The sequence below is a fragment of the Coregonus lavaretus genome, assembly GCF_964263955.1.
Source record: "Coregonus lavaretus genome assembly, chromosome: 10".
Taxonomy (NCBI): Eukaryota; Metazoa; Chordata; class Actinopteri; order Salmoniformes; family Salmonidae; genus Coregonus; species Coregonus lavaretus.
The window spans coordinates 51,623,918-51,650,161 of record NC_139997.1 but is presented as its reverse complement, the minus strand read 5'-3'; the positions used below and the strand labels follow the sequence as shown (position 1 = coordinate 51,650,161).

The 26,244-nt window shown below is 44.3% G+C and overlaps 1 protein-coding gene across 1 annotated transcript in view; it reads left to right on the top strand.

The window, feature by feature from the left end:
- Positions 1 to 26,244, top strand: part of LOC311136483 (rap guanine nucleotide exchange factor 6-like) — a 158,932-nt gene that overhangs the window by 65,759 nt on the left and 66,929 nt on the right. Inside the window, 1 exon segment of the mRNA XM_084170624.1 lies at positions 2,647 to 2,778. Within this exon segment, the coding sequence (XP_084026750.1) occupies positions 2,647 to 2,778 (132 nt within the window).

The following is a 26,244-nucleotide window of genomic DNA, read 5'->3' as shown; positions in this document are numbered from 1 at the left end:
CTCTAGTGGCACAGCTAGCACTGCGATGCAGTGCCTTAGACCAGTTACATTTTGGATGTAACGTTAGCAGTCGGCATGCAGTTAGCATGCTAACTAAATACAGTAACTGCATTATAGTTAGCATAGTTAGTTAGCATCTAAATTGAAATTATTTTTTTGTGTATTGCAGTTGATTGGTGATAATGACATGAGCGTATATATTCAGCATGAAGTTCATGCAAGCATTATAATATATTTACAACCCAAAAGTAATGTGAAGTGCACTCATAACTTATGACAAAAGTAATATATTTAGACTAAGCTTTGTCTGGGCTTGATAGCCAGCTAGCTAAGCTAACTTCAGGCTAACTAGGCAGAGCATTGCATCATGGAAGACGGAATGCATCCTGGGAATCGTAGTATGCTGTAGACGAGAGCAATACAGCATTTTCAAAATGACAAAAAAAAGGAATTACACAGTATGACTAACAAAAACGATAAAACATCAAAATGTGTATCAAATCTTACAGTAGTGCATATATACTAACAGCATAATAACTGGTCATTAAGTGGCGGAATTGTCCTTTTAATGTTTTGATTAGGGTTAAGTTTTAGATTTTGGTTAGTCGTTTTGCAGGTCAGCAGTGTCCTTATAATCTCTCCCGGCTGATGGGCCGAGGAGAGGAGTGCGTGGCCACACCCTTGTCATGCCTCTCCCATCTCCTCTCATCCTCTGTGGCCATCATGTGTTTCATTACATCCTGATGGATGACTGGAGCTCACAGAGATGACAGCCCTGCAGTCTGAACACCAAGACACACACACACACACACACACACACAGAGATTCTCTGGGTTGGTTTTATATCACAGACTGCCCTCCCCACTCTTACCCTCCTCTGCATCCTCCTCCTCAATCCCACTCTACTCCAGACTCAGGGGTTTTACCCGCCCACTCCTATATTAACTAGAAATGTAATCTAAGTAATTGAGTGTAGCGAAACAGTCGGCAATAAAAAAGTGTTCTTGCATACGTAATCGTCAACCCGTGATGCGTAAAATACAGTGGAAAAACTTGATTTGCGTTGGCAGGGATTTCACGACTCAGAGAGGGAAAGAGAGAGAAAGCGAGAGAGGGAGGAGTTGGGGGTGAGCCCAGCAATGTTCAGATGAGTGCAGATGTTTTCTGTTAACTTAATTTTTTATTCAGCTCCCGCTTTTTTTTACTCCAGCTAGGTCGGTGGTGGCATTTCGCCCTCACTGTGTCCACACAAACAGCATTTGAAGGGTTTACAAACACACCACAGGGACTGGACGGTTAGGTTACATCAACTCCTCCACTTTCCTGATAAACCCACTCTCTGCCCTCGTAAAACACAGACTCCTCTCATACTATACTGACTTTGAAAAAAATAGTGAAAACCCCACTGAATGACAATGACCGTCAAAAAAGCTTTGTTGTTCTAGTGAAAATACTCTCTTAAAATATGTGACTCTTGAACAGTTGAAGCAAACTTCCATACATTCTTTTCATAGTTTCAATGTTTTTCAATAGTTCCGTTTCACAAATCACCTCACAAATGTAAACTATTTGCTAAGCTTTGGTTATACACTGAGTGTACAAAACATTAAGAACAGCTTCCTAATATTGAGTTGCACCCCCTTTTGCCCTCAGACCATCCTCAATTCGTCGGGGCATGTACTCTACAAGGTGTCAAGCGTTCCACAGGGATGCTGGCCCATTTTGACTCCAATGCTTCCCACAGTTGTGTCAAGTTGGTTGGATGTCCTTTGGCTGGATGTCCTTTGTCCATTGTTGATACACACGGAAAACTGTTGAGTGTGAAAAACCCAGCAGCGTTGCAGTTCTTAACACAAACCGGTGCTCCTGGTACCTACTACCATACCCCATTCAAAGGCACTTAAATATTTTGTCTTGCCAATTCACCCTCTGAATGGCACACACACACACTATCCATGTCTCAATTGTCTCAAGACTTAAAAATCCTTCTTTAACCTGTCTCCTCCCTTTCATCTACACTGATTGAAGTGGATTTAACAAGTAACATCAATAAGGGATCATAGCTTTCACCTGGATTCACCTGGTCAGTCTGTCATGGAAAGTTCTTCATGTTTTGTACACTCAGTGTATAACGTGAAAAGGAAACAAATTCCCCACCAATAACAACATCGTAGTAGTACAAATCTCTGTTTTTTTCTGTTCTGCTCAGAGAGGATATTTGAATAAGGACTGTTTCCTACAGGAAACTGTGGCCTCACTGTGAGTTCTGTTGTGCAGCAACAGCCTCCTGACTCTACACAGCAGACCGAGACAGAATGACTTGAGCTATTCTCGTTACAGCCTTGAAGAGAGATAGCGAGAGCGCCTCATACTGTCCTCGTCTATCTCTCCTCTTCTCTCGCCTGTGTTCTGGATGCCGTCCCCATGACGCTGCGCTTGCACAGGCTCTCTGTGCTGTGGAAGAACTGGATGTTCAACCAGGAGCCTGAACAGGACCAGATCCAGGATCAGATCTCAGAACCGGCAGCCAGTCAGAACTGTGATCAGTCAGAGCAGCTGACGCTGAGCTCAGAACAGGAAAAGTCTAGTAGTGCGCTCCCGACCCAGAGCTCTAGCGCTGAGGCCCAGCTTGGTCATGTGTTTCAGGTGGACAATGCTAGCGAGGGCGAGGAGAGGTCACTGCAGAGGGAGGTGTCCCAGAGACGTTCCCGCCGACGCTTTCGCAAAGTCAACCCCCGGGGAGAGCGGGAACTGATCACTGACGGCCAGGACCCCACGGTAAGAACTAACGCTAAAATATAGCCTACTCACTATCACTGTTCCTAAAGTTAAAGGACTTCTAATGTATAGTCACTATCACTTCCTCATGTTAAAGGACTTGTACTAGGCTCAGACAGGACGATACCATTGACAGCAGTGTCTAAGCCAAGGTGTCAGTGTACTTGGCTCTCTCTGTGTAGTGCAAGTAGAGTTGACTGCTGTGATGAAGTTATAAAGTTTGGACAGACGGCAGAGTGCTTAACGAGGAACTGGTTGTTGTGTGGGAGTTAAAGGTCTAAAAGCAGTTTGTGGTTGAGATGTTGATCTACAGCTTACAATGTGTCCAGGAATACATACGTAGGAACAATGGTTTTACAGATTTCATGCCTGTAGCCAACATTTAATCCACACTGAACTACCGTGGCCATATAAAGCCTGTTCCATGTTCTGCAGGGGGCTCGCTTGCTATTCATGTCACTGTGAGGAAAGTATACACTGTGTTTGACAAGTAGTGTGTGAACTGTTGAGGTGTGTGTGTGTTGCGTGTGAGTGCGGCATATGAGTGTATGTGTGCATGTGTGCATGTGTCTATGTGTGTCTGTTACACCTGTGTGGGTGATATATTTGCATGTGTGTCAGCTCCCTGGTTTCCCCTCCTGCCCCAGTCAGTCGTGGGAGTTTCCCTCATGCTGCTGATAGTATCACTGGGCACTGCCGTGTTTCAGTTGCTTTTCTCAGTAATCACCCCGGCCCATGCTCCGTCACGCTCCCTGACAAGACGGTTGATGTCGCCATCTCCGCGCCGTAACGTCCCCTTTCCTGCTGGGATTGTTGAAGCCCAACCCCTCCGGATGGATGTCCAGGGAAAGTCAATAAAGTCTGGCTTAAACATATCCTCCCTTCTCCCACCACCAGCCACCAGATCACAGAGCCAAGCTGATAAATGCCTTTACAGTGAACAGTCATAAGTTAACTCGACTTATGTTTTTGTCCTCTGTTGATCCTCCTGATGTATTGTCTTGTCTCTCTCTCTCTCTCTCCACCTCTCTCTCCTCTCTCTCTCTCTCTCTCTCTCTCTCTCTCTCCGTATCCATCCCTGGTGCTTCCTGTTGTCGTCCTTTAGGGTTATGCGTATAACCAGGTACGTCGGAAGCTTGACTTCTTCACTGAGTGTGGCGGTGAATGTTAAGGGCCCAATGCAGACGTTTTTATATCTATATCAAATCATTTCTGGGTAACAATTAGCTAACTTACTCTAATAGATTTCCATTAAAATGGGCGAATTCAGCTTTTTTAGCAAATAACTATTTCTCAAGCAAGAATGTTGCTAGGATTGTCTGTGATTGGGGAGGGGAAAACCAAAAACTCATGAAAACCAGCTGATTGTGTTTTCAACAGAGAAAAAGGAAATAACACTGATGAAATGTTTCATCAGCTGTTGTAAAATATGATGTAAAACACCAAAAAAAATGATACGCAGTCTCACTTAAACACTCACATCCACCGCCCGTTTGACCTAGATACTTGAAACTTTGTGTAGGTGTCTTTCCTCATGCTGAACAAATTTGCCTCAAGGACCCATAAGGTCCGCCAGGATAGATTTTGAGAGGACTTTGCTAAAGCAAAAACAAATTGGACCATCAGGCTATGTTGGGTATACAAGACAAAAGTGGTGTCTGTCTGTGTGCGCGCACGGCCCTAATGGCTGATGAGTATCCCTATGACGTGCTATTGACATTGACTGTCTTTGATCCAGAAATATGACCCTCCTCCAGGCTAGCCCCTGGAGACCTGAGATGCATAACTACCATGATGCACCATGGGATTTAATATACGGATGCTGACGAATGAACGGAAGGATGACTCAGTTGCCCCACTTTTATTAGGACATCAATTGCCTACTTGCCTTACTCAATTACAAACACGCACACACACAATGCCTTAAAAGGACACATCACCTCACTTGGCCTTCAGAATTATGTACTAAGTGCTTTCCTAACCAAGACACTATTATATGGATCATTACGTTTCTACGAGACATGGTCTACCCGGTAACTGGCCCACGAATGTCTCAACTTAGCCTGAATAGAATGACTAGGCTACATTCATATATGTTGGAGAGAGATGATCACTCCTCTGCACGTCTCTGCTTTGTCTTGGTGCACGAGACCCAGCTAGTAGCAGAACTAGGTTGCTAGACTAGTCAACGGTCTGTGGTATTTCACTTCCTGTCAGTCTGCAAGATATCTGCTGCTGGCTGTGCCTCTCTTCCTCTTACCCTTTCTATCCTCTCCACCCCCGCACCAGCACCGCTACCAGCCACATAGCTAGCGTTAGCGTCTACGCGTGGAAACATTCACGGCTAATGGAACGCAGCCTAGCTTTAGCGCTAGTCGCTTGTTGATTAGTGACTGATCATCAGGTCTCAGCTGACATTGCATCTGTGTGTATTTCAGTCTCATGATCATCACAGAGTCTGAGGTGTTCAGCCATTAGAGATGAGTCAGTGTGCTGCTGGCCGGGCTTCGTTACATAGAGGGCCTCTCTGTCTGTATCCTGATCCCAGTGCTAATTTACACTGCAGCTCCACATCTCCCCCAGGCTCTGTAGGTATTGTAGGTCATGAGGATATTGGGATGTATCTCATGACGTCATGCTGCAAATGGCTGCTTGCTGACTTGTTTTCACAGAGACCCTCATGTCATCTTTTAGAGGTGAACTTGATGTACTCTGTCTGTGACGTGTTGTGTGTGTGTGTGTGTGTGGCACACATCCACTAACCTCCCATCTTGCATTATCCCATCTCATCCTATCAAAATGCAGATTTAACCCCCGAGCTGCAGGGTCGTAGTGTGCCCCTCTGTCAGAGCCAAATAGCCCCCGGGGTGAGGGATAGAGCAGGGATGTTGGCCGGTGAGGGGGGTTGTGAGGGGGGTGGGGGCAGAGGAGAGCTGGCTAATAGAGGAGACCTCTGGGGGTTTCACCTCCCTGTTCCCCCTTTACTGAGGCCCGAGGCTGCTGGGTGATTTATCACATCTGTCCCCCCTGGAACCAGCACCCCTCAGCCCCCCAGCCCCAGCACACCAAGATAACACAAACACAACACCAGCCTTTGCTGATGTACCATTATACAAATACTACAAGGCTTTTAACAACGCTGTAATGAACTGCTCTGATATACCATAATAAGAGCACAGCAGCTGTAGCAACAACACTGTAAAACACTGTAACCAGGCCAGGCACTTTGACTACCAGTATATACAAGTGAAAGCCCTGGAGATGGTGTGTCATGTGAAACCTGTGAGAAGCAGCAGACCAGGGGGAGTGGATCTGGGACCTGAAAAGATACTGCAGGCTACGATCCAGGCCAGACCTACATCTAAATGTTAACATCATTCCTTCTGTGCTGCGTGTACCGCTGCTGCCGCCGCTGCCTCTGGAGCTCATTTTAGGGATTACGTCATCGTAGCTAAGATGACAACCTTGCTGAACCAGCTCCAGGGGAAGGCTCCTATTTTCATCATTGGAGTGCTATGGAGCTGGGCTGTTCTGCTCAAGCCAGGCATGCGTTTACCATGGGGCTTCGGGGATCACCAGTCCAAGACATGCACCCTCACACACATGCAGCACATTCCCTCCAGGCCTCCTCCCCTCTCTCTCCCCTCTCTTCCCTCTCTCTCCCCTCTCTTCCCTCTCTCTCCCCTCTCTTCCCTCTCTCTCCTATCCTTCTCTTGTTGCTTCCTCCTCTCCTCCCTCCCCTCTCTCCTTCTCCTCCCTCCCCTCCCCTCTCCCCCTCTCCTCCCCCCTCTCTTCCCTCTCATCTCCCATCTCCCCCTACAGGGACTGGGTGGGAAGGGAAGGCCCTGTTAAAAGGCAGTAATTCCTGTCCTGCAGGAGAGAAGTGGGCTCCGAGCCCGAGACCTGTACCCAGTACAGCACAGTACAACACAGTACAGTACAACACAGTACAGCATAGTACAGTACAACACAGCACAGCATAGTACAGTACAACACAGTACAGTACAACACAGTACAGCATAGTACAGTACAACACAGTACAGTACAGCACAGGACAGCATAGTACAGTACAACACAGTACAGCATAGTACAATACAACACTGTACAGCATAGTACAGTACAACACAGCATAGTACAGTACAACACAGCACAACACAGTACAGCATAGTACAGTACAGCATAGTACAGTACAACACAGTACAGTACAGCATAGTACAGTACAACACAGCACAACACAGTACAGCATAGTACAGTACAGCATAGTACAGTACAACACAGTACAGTACAGCATAGTACAGTACAACACAGCACAGTAAAGCATAGTACAGTACACCACAGCACAGTACAGCATATTACAGTACAGCACAGTACAGCATATTACAGTACAGCACAGTACAGCATAGTACAGTACAGCATAGTACAGTACAGCACAGTACAGCATAGTACAGTACAGCATAGTACAGTACAGCACAGTACAGCATATTACAGTACAGCACAGTACAGCATAGTACAGTACAGTACAGCATAGTACAGTACAACACAGTACAGCATATTACAGTACAGCACAGTACAGCATATTAAAGTACAGCACAGTACAGCATAGTACAGTACAGCATAGTACAGTACAATAACACAGTACAGCACAGTACAGTACAACACAGTACAGTACAATACAGCGGTCTGCTGGAGCACTTTGTGTGGGTAGTGGAACAGGAAAGCATTGTGACGGCCAAGTACAAGATGCTGGAGCCTTCATCAGGCTGGCCTGTTTAAACGGAGGGAGTATTGGTGGTCTGGACCAATGTTCCCTCTAAGCTGTACGCATGCGCGGCTGCCACCTCCTCCAGGACTGCCACGCAGAAGAAATGCCAGGCCGCGCAGAGACGCAAGAGATTCGCCCTATTAGTTTGCACTATATAGATCAAGGTTTTCTCTGTGATCGAATCAACATTATATCAGCCCCTTTTCAATGCAGCAAACCAAAACAAATTTAACTTTGCAAGATTGAGTCCATGATTTTGTTGTAGGCAGAGCGCAACGGAGTAGAATTCTATTGGCGGGGGTAGCCCACGAGTGGTGTTTCAACCACCCGCGAGTGAATGTGCTTTTCAGATCAGATCCGCGCGGGTGCACATTTGTTGATATTCTTTGCTAGTTAGCGAGTTATTAGCCCTGTTATAGGTAAGTATACGTCAGCAATGGGGGGTTACTGCTTCCTACAAGAGCACAAAACGTGTAGGCTACATTTCAAGCTGTCTTTGAAAAGCCAGTCAGGTAAAAAGTTCATGTATTAATTAAAGGGGCAGTGTTGTATTTTGAAACAGGCTTGAATATGCAAATAAGCCAATATGCAGAGGGCTAGCCTACATTGTCTAATTCTCTGTAAGGTAATAATTATTGATTTTATTTTGAAATGTGGTTTCTTGCATCATACAACACAATACAATGCAATTTACAGTCACCTATTTGGCCCATGGTGTTACAGACCAAATAAAAAAATTATTTTAAGCCATAATGTCGAAATGTTTTTCAAAGTCTCATGCAATGTATACCTGCATTCAACACCACATGTAGGCTGCTGTAGGCGATATCATAGAAATCAAAAGCTATTTCCATGTGAAAATGTTATGGGATTTGCTCCATTGGTTTTGTTGGTAGGCCTACATAATGCTCAAATAGCCACAATAGCCTGTTGACTACTGTCTAAAACTGTAAGGGGACAGCCTCAGTGTTCACTGTAAATGCGCGCCGGAAGTTGCAAAAAATTCTCACAACGTTCAAGTTTCCGCTCACAAGACCCAAAATTTGCTCAGTGCCCCAAACATTCGATGGAACATTGGTCTGACTCTCAAGCGTGGGATTATATTGTATAATACGGATTATATAAAGAGCAATAGACCAAAGGCAACATGTTTCATTTTGCTTCTCTAAGCTCTTAAAAATTCAAATAAATGTGTTACATCAATTATTAGAATAGCAACTTTCTGTGTTCACTGTTGCAGGAGGTATTTGGGGGGAAGATTAGATGGGGAGAACCAATTGTTTTCATGATCATTTTTTGCATTTAATGAAATAGGCAGTGTGCCAAAATATATGCAAGTGACTGATGAAGAAAGAAAAAGCCATTCTCTGTGTTGAAGTTGTACAGCTTTTCACAGAACTCAGCACTCTGCTTTGCTGGCCATTTCTTTCGGCAGCTCACACATTCTAATTGGCCGCACAGAACTGATTAGCTGTAAATGTAAGCCCGGTGTCCCACACACACACCACTTTTGTCTGTGATAGCATACCCAACATGGCCTGACGGTCACACACACACTCACACACACACACAGAGGCGGCCTAGCGTGTGTGTGTTATTGTTCAGTGCTCACTGAGGCGTGCTATGGCTCAGGGATATCGAGGGATCCCGTCTCGCCACTGTCATTCTTCTGAGCACTGCAGGGACAATGAGTCCCATGGGAGATATCCCAACACACACACTGATACACACACACACTCTCTAAGCCCCCATTTAGAATCACAATCTGAGTCTTGTTGATCAGAGCAGGGATGGCCATTATATACAGTATATATAGCTTCCTTCCTGATTCTCAGTGCAGTGCATACATGCTCTAATGGAGTGTTCACAAGCAGCACTGTCTGCAGCGAGAGACCAGTTGTTTGACTGAAGTCCCCTGATGTCTGGCCTTTGGAATGATGCAAACATGTCTCCTTGGTGCTGCCTGCCTGCGTTGGCAGTTTTAACTCATGGACATTTAGGTATTATTCATTATCTTGCTAGGCATAGGCCTATCTCTTCCCATTGCTCTCTCTTACACACACACACACACACAGGATGCACGTCCTGCCTGACGTCTGTCCACTTTCTCTCTGCTACTCACTGCGTTGACTGCCTCAGAATCCGAACAGTTAAAATAAAAATAACAAAATATGAATCTAGAATCCAGCATGAGAAAAGGCTGTGAAATGGTCAGTAGAACAGTTAGTAGATGCAACTGATGACTGTGTTTTTGTGGTGGTTTGGAAGGATGTGCATAAACAAGCACTCTTCAAGGTTCCTCTGTGACTGTTTGAGAAGGAATTCAGCGATTAGCAGAACGTCTCCCTCTATTTTTGTGTTTTGAGTAATGTTTGGTAAAACAGGATTTGCCGAGGTGTGTTTGTGTCTCCTATTAAAAAGAAAGGAGGGAGAGCCCCCACACAATTCTGAACGGTGCTGCAGCTGACTCTCACCATCACACGCTCTCTCTCTCACTCTCTCTCCGTCGCTCTCCCTCTGTTCCTTCGTCGACCAACCTCTAATCCATTACATGAAAGGTCATTTTTTTTCAAGCTGAGGGGCTGGGGTCAGGGAGGAGGGGGGTGTGGAGGGAGAGATCCCCCTCCAAAAAATGTCTCTCTCTTCTCTGTATCTCTCTCTTATGGACAGCGTTCCCAGAAAGGCTCCATGTGCTGGCGTCCTATTGGATGCTCTCTAAAAGAATGATGTCATCCTTTAGCTGCACGTGGTAGCGCACGGAGCGGGGAAATGTGCTTCAGTTATTCCTCTCTTCATAACAGTGGTGCAGGGAGAGAAGACTTTCCCGTCTGCCTGCTGAGCGACACTGACACATTTACTCCACAGCGGGCTAAAGTAGAGGACCATCCCAAAGTTTCATATCGCTATCCCTCACCGCTGGCTGCACTGACACCGTGCATTCTGCATCTCTCCATAAGGAGCAGTGGTTGTATAGGTTTGGGTTTCTTTGTTACAGAGAAAGGGTTTGGTGCTCTTCTTTTCAGTAGTACACATTTCACAGATCTCGCTTTGGTACTGCGGCCTCTGGCCCAGGTATAATTCAGTGTGTTTTACAGTGCAACTGGGATAATACTCTTGTGCTGCAAATCAAAGCCATCTACTGTATTTCAAATCCTATTTCACAACCAGGCACATGATTGGAGCGTTTGCGAAAGGAAATACATTAGCATATTTCCCATGCAAACGCGTGCTGTGTGCTGCTGCCCTCTGTTCTGGGATCAGATAACGTGCTGTGTACTGCTGCCCTCTGTTCTGGGATCAGATAACGTGCTGTGTGCTGCTGCCCTCTGTTCTGGGATCAGATAACGTGCTGTGATTTATGCTTTTTTCTTTTGTTATTTAGCCATTTATTTAAAGGAGTGGAGGTGACTGAATACACAAAGCTTTATGTTGCTGCCTGATCAATAAAGATGCTCCCTCTTCTTTCTAGTCTCCGCTCCCTCTAGTCAGCCAATCGGTCTAATGCAGTTTCCCCCTGGCGCTCGCTCTCTCCTCCCTTCCTCCATCTATCCCTCCTCCCATCCCTCTCCCTGTACAGGTGATGTCATTCTTTTTCAGCCGGGCACCCCTCCCTCCCTCCCTCCCTCTGCCTATTAGCCGTTGGCTCTTTGCGGTGAACCGTCAAATCGATGGAAGGTTCTCCAGGGGGAGCAGTGCGCTAGCCTGGGTCTGTGCATTCTGAGCTGTGGAACGGGGGCAGGCAGTCTGGCCCCTCTGGAGATGAACACACAAACCTGCTGCCGGAGCGCTATAGACAGAGAGAGCTAGAGAGGGAGGAAGAGAGCTGCAGTGAACCAGGCTGTGTGAGGAGGAAAACAGACAGAGATGAGTGCATGCTGACTGACGAAGTCCTGCTGGTGGTCTCTCTCTGGGACTAGTGACTATTGACAGCACTGCTGGCTCAGCCCTGGAGAATAGGCTGTCTGTCAGCCATAGTTACAAACAGGTTAAAAATAAGAAAATAGAACTGCCAGGGACTTTAAACTCGGAGTGGAACAATATCTCAGAGGACTTTTCCTCAACACTTTGACTTCTCTTTAAGGATCCTACTATCTACAGTCTACAGCACAACTGAACTTGAGCAAGTTTGCAGGATCACTGATCATTGAGGCTGTGGCCATGCAACCTGCCATGTCTTTGGGATTTACTGCGTTCAGCACTCTGGAGATGTCAAATGGATAATTGTTTCTGCAATGAGTCAGGGTCTTCCTCCAGCTTTTAAATACATGTCTTAATTTGAATGTAGAGGAACATAAGGGATCCCCTAAATGCCTCTCTCGCCATTGGCATTGGCTTCCCTCTCGATTGACATGTGACAGTCACTGCCAGAACCTGAAACGACAATAACAAACTGACAACTAACGCCTGAGGACATTTGGACAACGTTGAGGATTTGATCTCTTCTTTCAGGCCGATTTCCTTTCATCCCTTCGGAAGAAGCTTTCCTTTCTTCTTTTCCTTTTTTTGTCTTTTGGTGTTGAAAGGGGAAACTTTCCCTCCCTGCTCTCGCCCTGGAAATGGCTTTCCTTGTCCGTTGCTATGCCAACTGCTTGCAGCCGTGGTCCTCCAAAGTAAGCGATGTCGTAATCCCTTCTGTGGCCAGCGCACTCTGCTGGGTTAGGAAGCTGTGTGTGTGTGATGCCCTGCGTTTAGGTGAACTGTACAGCCCTCTTTCAACCACATTTTGATCATTTATTCATGCATGCTTTTCTGTAAATTCAAATGCATAATTTAGACTATGGGAGTATATTTATTAATTGGACATTCATATTTCACAATGCATTCTGCAATATTTTTACCGAGTGACAGGTTTGTGTGGTAGAGCCCATGTCCTAGTTTTGAATGGTATGAATGATGAAATAACTCTCTACACTATGCATGAAGAGGTTGTTTCTTGAATGCACAGCATGAAGGTGAATGTAAATGAGTGTCTACGGCTCTGTCACTGTGCTGGTTGGGTTGTGCTGGACTGGTTGGTTCTCCCCTTACTTGACTGTCTGATTGACAACATTTTGCCCACCTGAGATGCAGGACCAGTGGCTGTCTGTCTCTCCTGTGCTAAGGGGTCCATCCATCTAGCCTGAGGGCCAGGTAGGCCCCCAAACACAGGCACTCAGGCGTCCTGACAGACTGCCTGTAAAATCACTGTGTCGCCATGGGACCAGACGTCTTGGTGTTGAGAGCGTCCAAGATGTTTGTCTTCATTATGAGAAGTGAGCTGTGTTAATGAGGAGTGTGAAGATGGTTGACACGTTAACGGCAATCTCTGTGTCACTCCAGGTCTGCTATCCAAATTACACCATTTTCCATTGAGCTACTTTTGTTATGGGTTCTCTACATTTAGTGTTGAATGGATTCGTGATCTACACATAAGCTTTTAGGCTCTGTTGTTCTACAGAATTATCCTAAGGTTGACTAAATGTTTGCATTGATTGAAATGAATAAATGGCTGTATAGCCAAAACTACAAGCTAATGCTCAGAAATCAATGTCTGTATAATTTATGGAAAGGGTAGATCATCTTTTAGGCCTTAACGTTTAATTTCGGTCTACGCACCACCAGTTCTGAGCGCAGTGATGTCAAAAACATTTGATCTTAGGCGCACACCTTTTGCGGTAACGTGTGTGTGTATGTATTGGAGGGGTTGGGAAAACGCAGAAGACAAGTTTCCATCTCGTATGGACTATTCAAGTATCTTATCCATCGCTTTTTTGATAAACGAGATTGGAATGGCTGCATTGCACTGCTAACTAAGACCTGTCTATGATAGAAGACAAGAGATCCCACATCCCATCATCATTGCACAATACATTTTCATCCATAGTTGAGTCTTGTGTTGTCCTGTGTATCATCCATCTGTTTGAGATGAGATGAGAAGCAGCCTGTTAGAAGACGTGGCTAATGAGAGTTGATGTGTGCCGCCCGTCGTTGATGAGATGAGCAGACCTGAGGAGAAAGGTTAATGAAGTTTCCCTTTAAGCCCATCAGCTCAAGCACAAGACTGACTGAAGCCACAGTGTGGACAAAAATAGCATGAATATCATCATAATTTGTGTTGTGCCGAGCTAAAGAGGAATCTGATTCATTCATGTCTACCTTTTTGAAGAGCGAGTTTCTGACGTTCGCTTATTGTTGGCCGTCTGGGATATTTACTCCCATCTCTTTTGATGTACAGTTATGTGGTTGGGAAATGGATTTGTTATGCCATTTAATTTTCCCTCTGAACAAGATGGTCACTGCCAGTATTAATCTACTGGAGTCCTTCTCATCTGTGGCAGAGCTGGACAAACTCTTTTCACTTATTAGACTACTATGTGAATGCTATTGTGAAATAATTAGCTACTTCCAAACTGGAGCATGCAAAAACAGTACTATTGGCTGCTAAACAGCTCATGAGTTGGTATTCAATATTGACATAGCAAATCATGCCTTAATGGATAGTGAAACACATCGGAATAACATTAACAAGTGAGCGACGCAATTAGCAATTGACACCGATTCACAATGGATGGCTTCAGATGACAGGAGCCTATATCTGGGCCACTACTTTCCCTGGCCTGAACCCTGTGAACCTCCCTTGAGCCTGTCTCCTTCCCCCTGTGTCACTGTGACTTCCTGGCTCTGACTGGCTGAGGCTCTAGTTTGCTTTGATTGGTCCGAGAGAGACCAGAGCCTATGGTCTTCAATCATACAGTTCAGGCCAGGGCCACAGTAATGGGGACTGCTGCTGCTGTGTGGTGCTGCTCCACTGCATCTTTACGCCTCCACCTGTTTGCTATTGGCCATCCCATCCGGATATCTCCTGTAACTTGTGCTGCGTCCGAAATGGCACCCAGTTCCCTATGGGCCCTGATCAAAAGTATTGCACTATATAGGGAATAGGGTGTCATTTGGGACACACCCTTGGCGCGTCTGTGAATGTGAACTTCCAGAGAGGGTTATTAATGGAGCCTGGAGCGCATTAGCATTTAGCATCCATCCATTGTCCCCTGTTGACTGCTCTGCTCTTGGATCAGGACAGGTGTCGGCGGATTGATAAGGCTTGTTTCCTTGTTCTGTTCTGCTGCGTTGCGTTTACTACCTCCTTGGCCACTGAATGTTTTCCTTCCCTCAGGGGAGAGTGTTTCCCTGCTCAAGTGCAGAGTGCTTAGTATTGCTACCTCAGCAATCAATGGGCTTGATGCCCCTTTGAATAGTAATGGTAGCGGAGGGGAGAAATAGCTGCAGTGAAATGGATCCAGAGCAGTCAGGCAGGGAGGGTGTCCAATCGACAGACTCTCTTGGTGGGGTAACTGTCTCTCAGCCCAACCTAGTCTCAGAGCATTTCGTATTATTCTGTATGTAAATCTGGGATACTCCACTTAGTATGATATGTTACGTTTAGTTTGGTATGTATTATTTTGTAGATGTCCATCACCCATTTTGTATGATATGTTACAAATTACAATTCATATTATAAGTTACGAATTTGCAAAAATTTACAATATGTTCGGAAATTGTGAAAACGTATAATATGTTCGGAATTTGCAAAAAGTGATGATATGTTACGAATTTTAGCTAGGTGGCTAACGTTAGCTAGCTGGCTAAAGTTAGCTAGGCTAGGGGTTAGGGTTAAGTTTAGTTAGGTTAAATGGTTAAGGTTAGGGGAAGGGTTATCTAAAAGGGCTAAGGTTAGGGAAGGGTTAGCTAACATGCTAAGGAGTTGCTAAGGAGTAGCAAAGTGGCAAGTAGTTGCGAAGTTGCTAAAATACTAAAGTTATCCGTGATGAGATTCGAAATTGTAACCTTTGGGTCGCTAAACTACTACTCAGCAAATTGGATGTAGTCTATCACAGTGCCATCCGTTTTGTCTCCAAAGCCCCATACACTACCCACCACTGTGACCTGTACGCTCTTGTTGGCTGGTCCTCACTACATGTTCGTCGTCAAACCCACTGGCTCCAGGCCATCTATAAATCACTGCTAGGCAAATCCCCGCCTTATCTTAGCTCATTGGTCACCATAGCAGCACCCACCCGTAGTCTGCGCTCCAGCAGGTATATCTCACTGGTCATCCCCAAAGCCAACACCTCCTTTGGCTGCCATTCCTTCCAGTTCTCTGCTGCCAATGACTGGAACGAATTGCAAAAATCTCTGAAGCTGGAGACTCTTATCTCCCTCACTAACTTTAAGCATCAGTTGTCAGAGCACCTTACCGATCACAGCCCATCTGAAATTAGCCCACCCAACTACCTCATCCCTATATTGTTATTTATTTTGCTCTTTTGCACCCCAGTATCTCTATTTGCACATAATCTCTTGCACATCTAGCATTCCAGTGTTAATACTAATTGTAATTATTTTGCACTATAGCCTATTTATTGCCTTACCTCCATAACTTGCTACATTTGCACACACTGTATATATATTTTCTGTTGTATTTTTTGACTTTATGTTTTTTTACCCCATATGTAACTCTGTGTTGTTGGTTTTTATCGCACTGCTTTGCTTTATCTTGGCCAGGTCGCAGTTGTAAATGAGAACTTGTTCTCAACTGGCTTACCTGGTTAAATAAAGGTGAAATAAAATAAATACATAAAATAAAATAAACATTTGCACTATATGCCCAACCATCCTACTTTCGTTTTTGCCTTAAGTAACAATCTGTTTTATGTAACCAAACATAACATATCATACTAATTTGAGTGGTCCGGATTTACATTTACTATGTTACGTCTAAGCTATGAGACCAGGCTGCCCAGCCTATGGCTCTCGCTGGATATGGACCTTCTCATCCAAGCATATTATATTATTAGGACGGATTAAGTCAGATGTGAAGCATTAGATCATATCCAAAGTATTATTTAAGCGTATACTCGGTAGGATTAGATGAGGGGGAAAGTATTGGAAATCAAAATGTGAAAAATCAATATATATCTTTGCCGCTATGATGTATTGGCCTTGGAAGATTGTTAAATACTTGTTTGGTACAATTAATCATTTTAGATAGGCCTAGATAACATGGCAGTTCATTGTGAAGCTGCAATGTGCAAAAGATAGGCCTAATTCACAAATACTTGATTACATTGCTTGACCCTTGTACTTACTTGTCTGTAGAGTAATACGCATTGAACTTGTACTTGCCATTCCAATAGCCTACAGACAGACCTAGTCATTAGCCTATAGGCCTAGTCAAAGACAATGAAAACCCAGTTTGGATGAGTTGATTTCATGTCCGTCTTAAGTACTAACTCAGAATGAGAGCTTTTCTGCACCTTTGTGCTTCAGTCTAAATGGTACCTTGGATCTCTGTGATCAACACCACTGACCTGGCTTTGCTTTGTTGTGTAATGCAATAGACGGGTTAGCTGACATGTCACGAAAACAATGTGCACGCTTCAATGGGGCAGAAGTCAGTGTGTTGTTGTGATTCTGGATGGCCAGATAGGTAACGACAATGACAAGAAGCTGCCATGTGGGGACTTGTAGATTGCTCGTTTCAGCTAGTTTTATCTTGTTCTTTGTACCATGTCTTGTTTTGAGGTGTTTTGACTGATGTCACGTCTATGCTAATATGGCTCAAATTTGCTAGCTAGCTAACCAACAACTGTAACAAAGTGCTCATTGTGCAAATGTATTTATGTTTTCAATAAACATTTGGAGCCTATATATAGTTTACATGCTTAGCGTACCCTGTCTGTTTTGCCCCATAGTTGCGTACGAGTAGGATTTGTTTCTAAACAACCAACTCTGTCTATGCTACCTACCTCACTCCCTCCCTACCTCCCATCATACTGCACACTGCCCTATCCCATCTGGACAAGATGAATACCTATGTAAGAATGCTGTTCATTGACTATAGCTCAGCATTCAACACCATCGTACCCTCCAAGGTCATCATTAAGCTCGAGGCCCTGGGTCTGAACCCCGCCCTGTGCAACTGGGTCCTGGACTTCCTGACGGGCCGCCCCCAGGTGGTGAAGATAGGAAACAACATCTCCACTTCGCTGATCCTCAACACTGGGGCCCCACAAGGGTGCGCGCTCAGCCCCCTCCTGTACTCCCTGTTCACCCACGCCTCAAACTCAATCATCAAGTTTGCAGACGACACAACAGTCGTAGGCTTGATTACCAACAATGACGAGACCGCTTACAGGGAGGAGGTGAGGGCTCTGGGAGTGTGGTGCCAGGAAAATAACCTCTCACTCAACATTAACAAAACAAAGGAGATGATTATGGACTTCAGGAAACAGCAGTGGAGAAGGTGGAAAGCTTCAAGTTCCTTGGCGTACACATCACCGACAAACTGAAATGGTCCACCCACGCAGACAGTGTGGTGAAGAAGGCGCAACAGAGCCTCTTCAACCTCAGGAGGCTGAAGAAATTCGTCTTAGCACATAAAACCCTCACAAACTTTTACAGATGCACAATTGAGAGCATCCTGTCGGGCTGTATCACCGCCTGGTACGGCAACTGCACCGTCCACAACCGCAGGGTGGTGCGGTCTGCCGAACGCATTACCGGGGGGAAACTACCCGCCCTCCAAGACACATACAGCACCCGATGTCACAGGAAGGCCAAAAAGATCATCAAGGACATCAACCACCCGAGCCACTGCCTGTTCACCCCGCTATCATCCAGAAGGCGAGTTCAGTACATGTGCGTCAAAGTTGGGACTGCGAGAATGAAAAACAGCTTCTATCTCAAGGCCATCAGACTGTTAAATAGTCATCACTAGCACATTAGAGGCTGCTGCTGCCTATTGAAATCACTGGCCACTTTAAGAAATGGAACACTAGTCACTTTAATAATGTTTACATATCTTGCACTACTCATCTCATATGTATATACTGCATTCTATAATATTCTACTGTATCTTAGTCCATGACGCTCTGTCATTGCTTGTCCATATATATGTATATTCTTAAATCCCATTCCTTACTAGTTTTGTGTGTATTGGGTATTTTACATTTACATTTTAGTCATTTATCAGACGCTCTTATCCAGAACGACTTACAGTTAGTGAGTGCATACATTTTTTTCATACTTTCTTTCCTTGTCTGCCAATCTTAATAACAAGAACTTTAGATTAATCAGATTGTTCAGTTTTTTGGACTACTACATTATTACACAACCCCTAAAAGGGGAATTACATTTTTAAAAAATGTTGTTTGTCAGATGTTTTCATACCTCAAAAGTAGTCTTATGGGAAAAGTTAACCCAAATTACAAAATTCCATTGGTACATTGGTTTCCTTACCCTGTAAGCAGACGACAGACAAGGTAAGACAGCAATCCATGCCTTGGTCCTGTTTAGCATTTATAGCACAAAACCTATATGTTGTGAAATTGTTAGATATTACTTGTTAGATATTACTGCACTGTCGGAGCTAGAAGCACAAGCATTTTGCTACACCCGCTATAACATCTGCTAAACACGTGTATGTGACAAATAATTTGATTTGATTTGACCTACCAAACGCTCAGGGTTGGCCTCGTACACAGAGTGTACAAAACATTATGAACACCTTCTTAATATTGAGTTGCATTGCCTTTTGCCCTCAGAACAGCCTCAATTTGTCGGGGCATAGACTCTACAAGGTGTTGAAAGCGTTCCACAGAAATGCTGGCCCATGTTGACTCCAATGTTTCCCACAGTTGTCTCAAGTTGGCTGGATATCCTTTGGGTGGTGGACCATTCTTGACACACACGGGAAACTGTTGAGCGTGAATAACCCAACAGCGTTGCAGTTGCACATACACAATCCATGGCTCAATTGTCTCAAGGCTTAAAAAATATTATTTAACCCATCTCCTCCCCTTCATCTACACTGATTGAAGTGGTTTTAACATGTTACATCAATAAGGGATCATAGCTTTCACCTGGTCAGTCTGTCATGGAAAGCTGTTCCTAATGTTTTGTACACTGTGTATATTTTCTCTCAACCCAGGCAGACAGATGTCTGTTCATAAAGAACTCAAGGTAAAGGGTCTTTACAGACCCACAACAAACACAGCAGAGAGACATAGGGTGTGTCAAAAATAACACCCTGTTCCCTATATAGTGCACTACTTTTGTAGCCTTGCAAAGCCACCTGATCCCGCGAGCTTACATGAATGTTGCTGATATCTGTGGAGCAACATTCATGTAAACTCGTGGGATCAGGCAGCTTTGCGAGGCTACTACCTTTGACCAAAGTGCTTTTAATAGGGAATAGGGTGCCATTTGGAACATATCCATAGAAAGTTGTTGTTGTGTATGGTAATTTACGAGAGATGGGCTGGGGGCCTAATGCATGGTCGTCACTAGTTACCACAGCCACAAAGTAATAATTATGGCTAAACCCTTCCTATTTCTTCAATGTCTTCTTAAAATCACATTTTAAACCTAACCTTATGCCTAACCCTAATCTTGAATTAAGACCGAAATGCAAATATTTGTTTTCATTAATATTTTACACTATTGCCAATTTTGAATTTTGGGCTGTGGAGCTATTGAAAACCCTAATGCATGGCATATTGATCCTTATCGCCTTCCTGTCCAGATGGCACCCTAGACCTCCCTGGACACTAAAAGCTCTCTACCAGCCCAGACCAGACCAGAGCTGCTCTCTATCTGCTGTTGTCAGGAGAATATTAAGATGTTACAAGCTACCCTGAATTGTGCATTGTATTATTTTGATGCATTGTAATACATTGTATTATTCTAATAATGAATCTCGTTCATCCATTCATCCACGTCACTAATTAGATGTCGAGGCATTTGGCTACCTTAAATGACAAGTTAACTTGTTTTGAACCAAATCATTTTTTTAAATACTCAAGCAATACTTTTTCCTTGTGCGAGCATGCGCGTGCTTTCTCGTTCCAATTGTGGTGATACAAGAAAGTAGAAACCGCGCATGCTCGGACATGGAAATGAATCGCTTGAGTCCAACAAAAGTGACTATAACGTTGCAGATAACGTTTGGAATGACACAATTTAATGTGTACAACATCTAAAGACCTGCATCACTATACTGAGAGCTTTGCCGTTTCTAAAACGACATATGTTGGTGTTTTTGGAGCCTTTGTTCATGTTTATCTGTGGTCCCCATACTGCAGAACGAGCGATGAGGAAGTCTAATGCTGGTGGGGGTAATCTTTTTCAAAATCAAGTGAAATGACACAAAAAAAGTGTCTGGACACGTCTATAACATTGAGATTTGTTTTTTTTTAAAAGCTTGTCCTTTTTAGAGAGTTATCGTTGTGCTGTTGCAGAAACCGTGTGCATATGTCTATTGATGCTGGATGTTGAACCATGCATGAATGCATCCTCCCTACCCTTGTGTCACCATTACGATGCATAAGATCTTGATAATGCACTACTCTGCAATATTGAAGCGATATAACATTTGAAAGCATTATACTTACAGCTCTGCTTTTATGTATTCTTTTTTTACAAGTGAAAGAGATTTGGTATCATGATGAAAAACATGATCTAGCTCTCTGGCCTGTGTAATTGCTGTCCATTAAATGTGATGATGAGCGTTGTTGAGTACTCTGATCTAGGGCTGCGTCCCAAATGGCACCCTATTCCCTATATAGTGCACTACTTTTGACCAGACCCCTATGGGCCCTGGTCAAAAGTAGTGCACTCAATTGGGAATAGGGTGCTATTTTGGATGCATCCCTCTTCATTGGTATGCCCACTGTGCTGCTAGTACTGCTGCTGCCATTACAGGACCAAATGGCCTGAGACTACTGAGCCAACTCATAGTGGAGCCCCAAAGACATGCTAACTGCAGATGATCCCATTACTAGCCGTCCACCTGTCATACACACACACAGAGCCCCCTCCACAGTCCCACAGCTCTGTCAATGATGTGCCCCCTCCCCACCAGACCCAGGCACTGATGATATTTCAGCCAGGGCTGCTTCACCCATTCCAGCTGTTTCCATTATCTTAGTGCTATTGATTTTTCCGCCACTGGGTAGGCCTATACATAGCAGGCCCTTCTCTCTCTGGATCATTTTCAAGGGCATTTATAAATACAAAATGCGATCGCTGTGTGCCTGTCCTTCCAGGCAGATTGAGTTTAGGCCTGTCTTTGTCTGTCTGCTTGCTCCTACAGGGGTTCACATACAGTACTAATTGACTGTATGAGCCTGTACACCCAACCGCCGCTTACAGCCTGCTGTCAGTTAAACCAATAACACCCAGCTAAACCCCTGGAAGTAAAGTAGGATTTCTTCCCTCTGAGGAAGGATGTTTGTGAACGGTGTGTGGACTGTAAGGCTATCCACACTATCCACACTGTTAGTTAGGACTCCACACTAAGCTGTCAGACAGGACACCCTCCGCTGCAACGTTTTCCACCATCTGGAGGGCCGAGAGGACTGTGCCAACTGTGGAGAACAGGGTCCAGATCCCGCAACAACACACGAGAACAGAGGGGTGTGGCTGACTGACTGCAGGCCCTGCAGGCTGGACCCCCTGTTTTAGTCCGGTGGTCCGTTATTGTGGTTGTGCCTGGCAGGGGGTGGAGGAGGGTAGGAGGGCAGGAAGCATCTGGGAGGAGAGGGGGTTAGGAGGGGGCTCTGGAGAGTCCCCTCGCTGGGTTTGGCGGGTGGCCGGACGGATTGGGCGGTGTTAAAACCAGTGTTTAGCCTCCTGTGTCCTTCAGACGGGTAGCACTGGCCATGGCCCTGTTTCCTGAGAGGCCCAGACGGAGCCAACTCCCCTCCCTCACACCTTCCTGTTTCTCTCACACATACACAGCACACCACAGGGAGGCAGTCTGGGGCCCATGCTCTATCGCTCTTGTTCTCTCTTTCTCTCTCTCTATCAATCAATTCAATTCAATTTAAGGGCTTTATTGGCATGGGAAACGTATGTTAACATTGCCAAAGCAAGTGAAGTAGATAGTAAACAAATGTGAAATAAACAATGAAAAACTAACAGTAAACATTACACTCAGAAGTTGCAAAAGAATAAAGACATTTCAAATGTTATATTATGTACAGTTGAAGTCGGAAGTTTACATACACTTAGGTTGGAGTCATTAAAACTAGTTTTTCAATCACTCATTTCTTGTTAACTATAGTTTTGGCATGACACAAGTAATTTTTCCAACAATTGTTTACAGACAGATTATTTCACTTATAATTCACTGTATCACAATTCCAGTGGGTCAGAAATGTACATACACTAAGTTGACTGTGCCTTTAAACAGCTTGGAAAATTACAGAAAATGATGTCATGGATTTAGAAGCTTCTGATAGGCTAATTGACATAATTTGAGTCAATTGGAGGTGTACCTTTTGGATGTATTTCAAGGCCTACCTTCAAACTCAGTGCCTCTTTCATCCTTGGGCGCAATTTCCAAACGCCTGAAGGTACCACGTTCATCTGTACAAACAATAGTATGCAAGTATAAACACCACGGGACCACGCAGCCATCATACCGCTCAGGAAGGAGACGCGTTCTGTCTCCTAGAGATGAACGTACTTTGGTGCGAAAAGTGCAAACCAATCCCAGAACAACAGCAAAGGACCTTGTGAAGATGCTGGAGGAAACAGGTACAAAAGTATCTATATCCACAGTAAAACAAGTCCTATATTGACATAACCTGAAAGGCCGCTCAGCAAGGAAGAAGCCACTGCTCCAAAACTTCCATAGAAAAGCCAGACTATGGTTTGCAACTGCGCATGGGGACAAAGATCGTACTTGTTGGAGAAATGTCCTCTGGTCTGATGAAACAAAAATAGAACTGTTTGGCCATAATGACCATCGTTATGTTTGGTGGAAAAAGGGGGTCGCTTGCAATCCCAAGAACACCATCCCAACCGTGAAGCACGGGGGTGGCAGCATCATACTGTGGCGGTGCTTTGCTGCAGGAGGAAATGGTGCACTTCACAAAATAGATGACATCATGAGGAAGGAAAATTATGTGGATATATTGAAGCAACATCTCAAGACATCAGTCGGGAAGTTAAAGCTTGGTCGCAAATGGGTCTTCCAAATGGACAATGACCCCAAGCATACTTCCAAAGTTGTGGCAAAATGGCTTAAGGACAACAAAGTCAAGGTATTGGTGTGGCAATCACAAAGCCCTGACCTCAATCCTATAAAACATTTGTGGGCAGAACTGAAAAAGCGTGTGCGAGCAAGGAGGCCTACAAACCTGACTTAGTTACACCAGCTCTGTCAGGAGGAATGGGCCAAAATTCACCCAACTTATTGTGGGAAGCTTGTGGAAGGCTACCCGAAACGTTTGACCCAAGTTAAACAATTTAAAGGCAATGCTACCAAATACTAATTGAGTGCATGTAAACTTCTGACCCACTGGGAATTTGATGAAATAATTAAAAGCTGAAATAAATAATTCTCTCTACTATTATTCTGACATTTCACATTCTTAAAATAAAGTGGTGATCCTAACTGACCTAAACCAGGGAATTTTTTACTAGGATTAAATGTCAGGAATTGTGAAAAACGGAGTATAAATGTATTTGGCTAAGGTGTATCTAAACTTCCGACTTCAACTGTATATATACAGTGTTGTAACAATGTGCAAATAGTTAAAGTACAAATGAGAAAATACATTTTGTGGGCAGTGTGCACATAGCCTGTCTTCTCTTGAGAGCCAGGTCTGCCTACGGCAGCCTTTCTCAATAGCAAGGCTATGCTCACTGAGTCTGTACATAGTCAAAGCTTTGCATAGGTTTGGGTCAGTCACAGTGGTCAGGTATTCTGCCACTGTGTACTCTCTGTTTAGGGCCAAATATCATTCTAGTTTGCGCAGTTTTTTTGTTAATTCTTTCCAGTGTCTGGAGTAATTATATTTTTGTTTTCTCTTGATTTGTTTGGGTCTAATTGTGTTGTTGTCCTGGGGCTCTATGGGGTCTGTTTGTGTTAGAGAACCAGCTTGCTTAAGGGACTCTTCTCCAAGTTCATCTCTCTGTAGGTGATGGCTTTGTTATTGAAGGTTTGGGAATCGCTTCCTTTTAAGTGGTTATAGAATTTAACGGCTCTTTTCTGGATTTTGATAATTAGCGTTTATCGGCCTAATTCTGCTCTGCATGCATTATTTGGTGTTTTTCGTTGTACACAGAGGATATTTTCTCAGAATTCTGCATGCAGTCTCAATTTGGTGTTTGTCCCATTTCGTGAATTTTTGTTTGGTGAGCGGACCCCAGACCAGACAACCATAAAGGGCAATGGGTTCTATAACTGATTGAAATATTTTTAGCCAGATCCTAATTGGTATGTTGAATTTTATGTTCCTTTTGATGGCATAGAAGGCCCTTCTTGCCTTGTCTCTCAGATCGTTCACAGCTTTGTGGTAGTTACCTGTGGCGTTTAGGTTTAGGCCGAGGTATGTATTGTTTTTTGTGTGCTCTAGGGCAACGGTGTCTAGATGGAATTTGTATTTGTGGTCCTGGCAACTGAACCTTTTTTGGAACACCATTATTTTTGTCTTACTGAGATGTACTGTCAGGGCCCAGGTCTGACAGAATCTGTGCAGAAGATCTAGGTGCTGCTGTAGGCCCTCCTTGGTTGGTGACAGAAGCACAAGATCATCAGCAAACAGTAGACATTTGACTTTAGATTCTAGTAGGGTGAGACCGGGGGCTGCAGACCGTTAGTGCCCTTGCCAATTCGTTTATATATATATATATATGTATGTTGAAGAGGGTGGGGCTTAAACTGCATCATTGTCTCACCCCACGGCCCTGTGGAAAGAAATGTGTGTTTTTTGCCAATTTTAACCGCACACTTGTACATGGATTTTATAATGTCGTGTGTTTTTCCCCCAACCCCACTTTCCATCAATTTGTATAGCTGACCCTCGTGCCAAATTGAGTCTAAAGCTTTTTTGAAACCAACAAAGCATGAGAAGACTTTGCATCTGTTTTGGTTTGTTTGTTTGTTAATTAGGGTGTGCATGGTGAATACGTGGTCTGTAATTTGGTAAAAAGCCAATTTGACATTTGCTCAGTACATTGTTTTCACTGAGGAAATGAACTAGTCTGCTGTTAATGATAATGCAGGATTTTCCCAAGGTTGCTATTGACGCATATCCCACGGAAGTTATTGGGGTGAAATTTGTCTCCACTTTTGTGGATTGGGGTGATCAGTCCTTGGTTCCAAATATTGTCTGTGTCATCCTCTCAATTCAATTCAATGGGCTTCATTGGCATGGGAAACACACGTTTACATTGCCAAAGCAAGTGAAATAGATAATAGACAAAAGTGAACAGTAAACATAACACTCACAAAAGTTCCAAAGGAATAGAGACATTTCAAATGTCATATTATGGCTATATACAGCGTTGTAACGATGTGCAAATAGTTAAAGTACAAAAGGGAAAATACATAAACATAAATATGGGTTGTATTTACAATGGTGTTTGTTCTTCACGGGTTGCCCTTTTCTTGTGGCAACAGGTCACACATCTTGCTGCTGTCTCTCATCCTCTCCCTCCCATCCTCTCCCTCTCTCTCTCTCTTTATCTCTCTCTCTCTCTCTCTCTCTCTCTCTCTCTCTCTCTCTCTCTCTCTCTCTCTCTCTCTCTCTCTCTCTCTCTCTCTCTCTCTCTTCTCTCTCTCTCTCCCATCCTCTCTCTCTCTTTCTCCCTCCCTCCCATCCTCTCTCTCTCTCTCTCTCTCTCTCTCTCTCTCTCTCTCTCTCTCTCTCTCT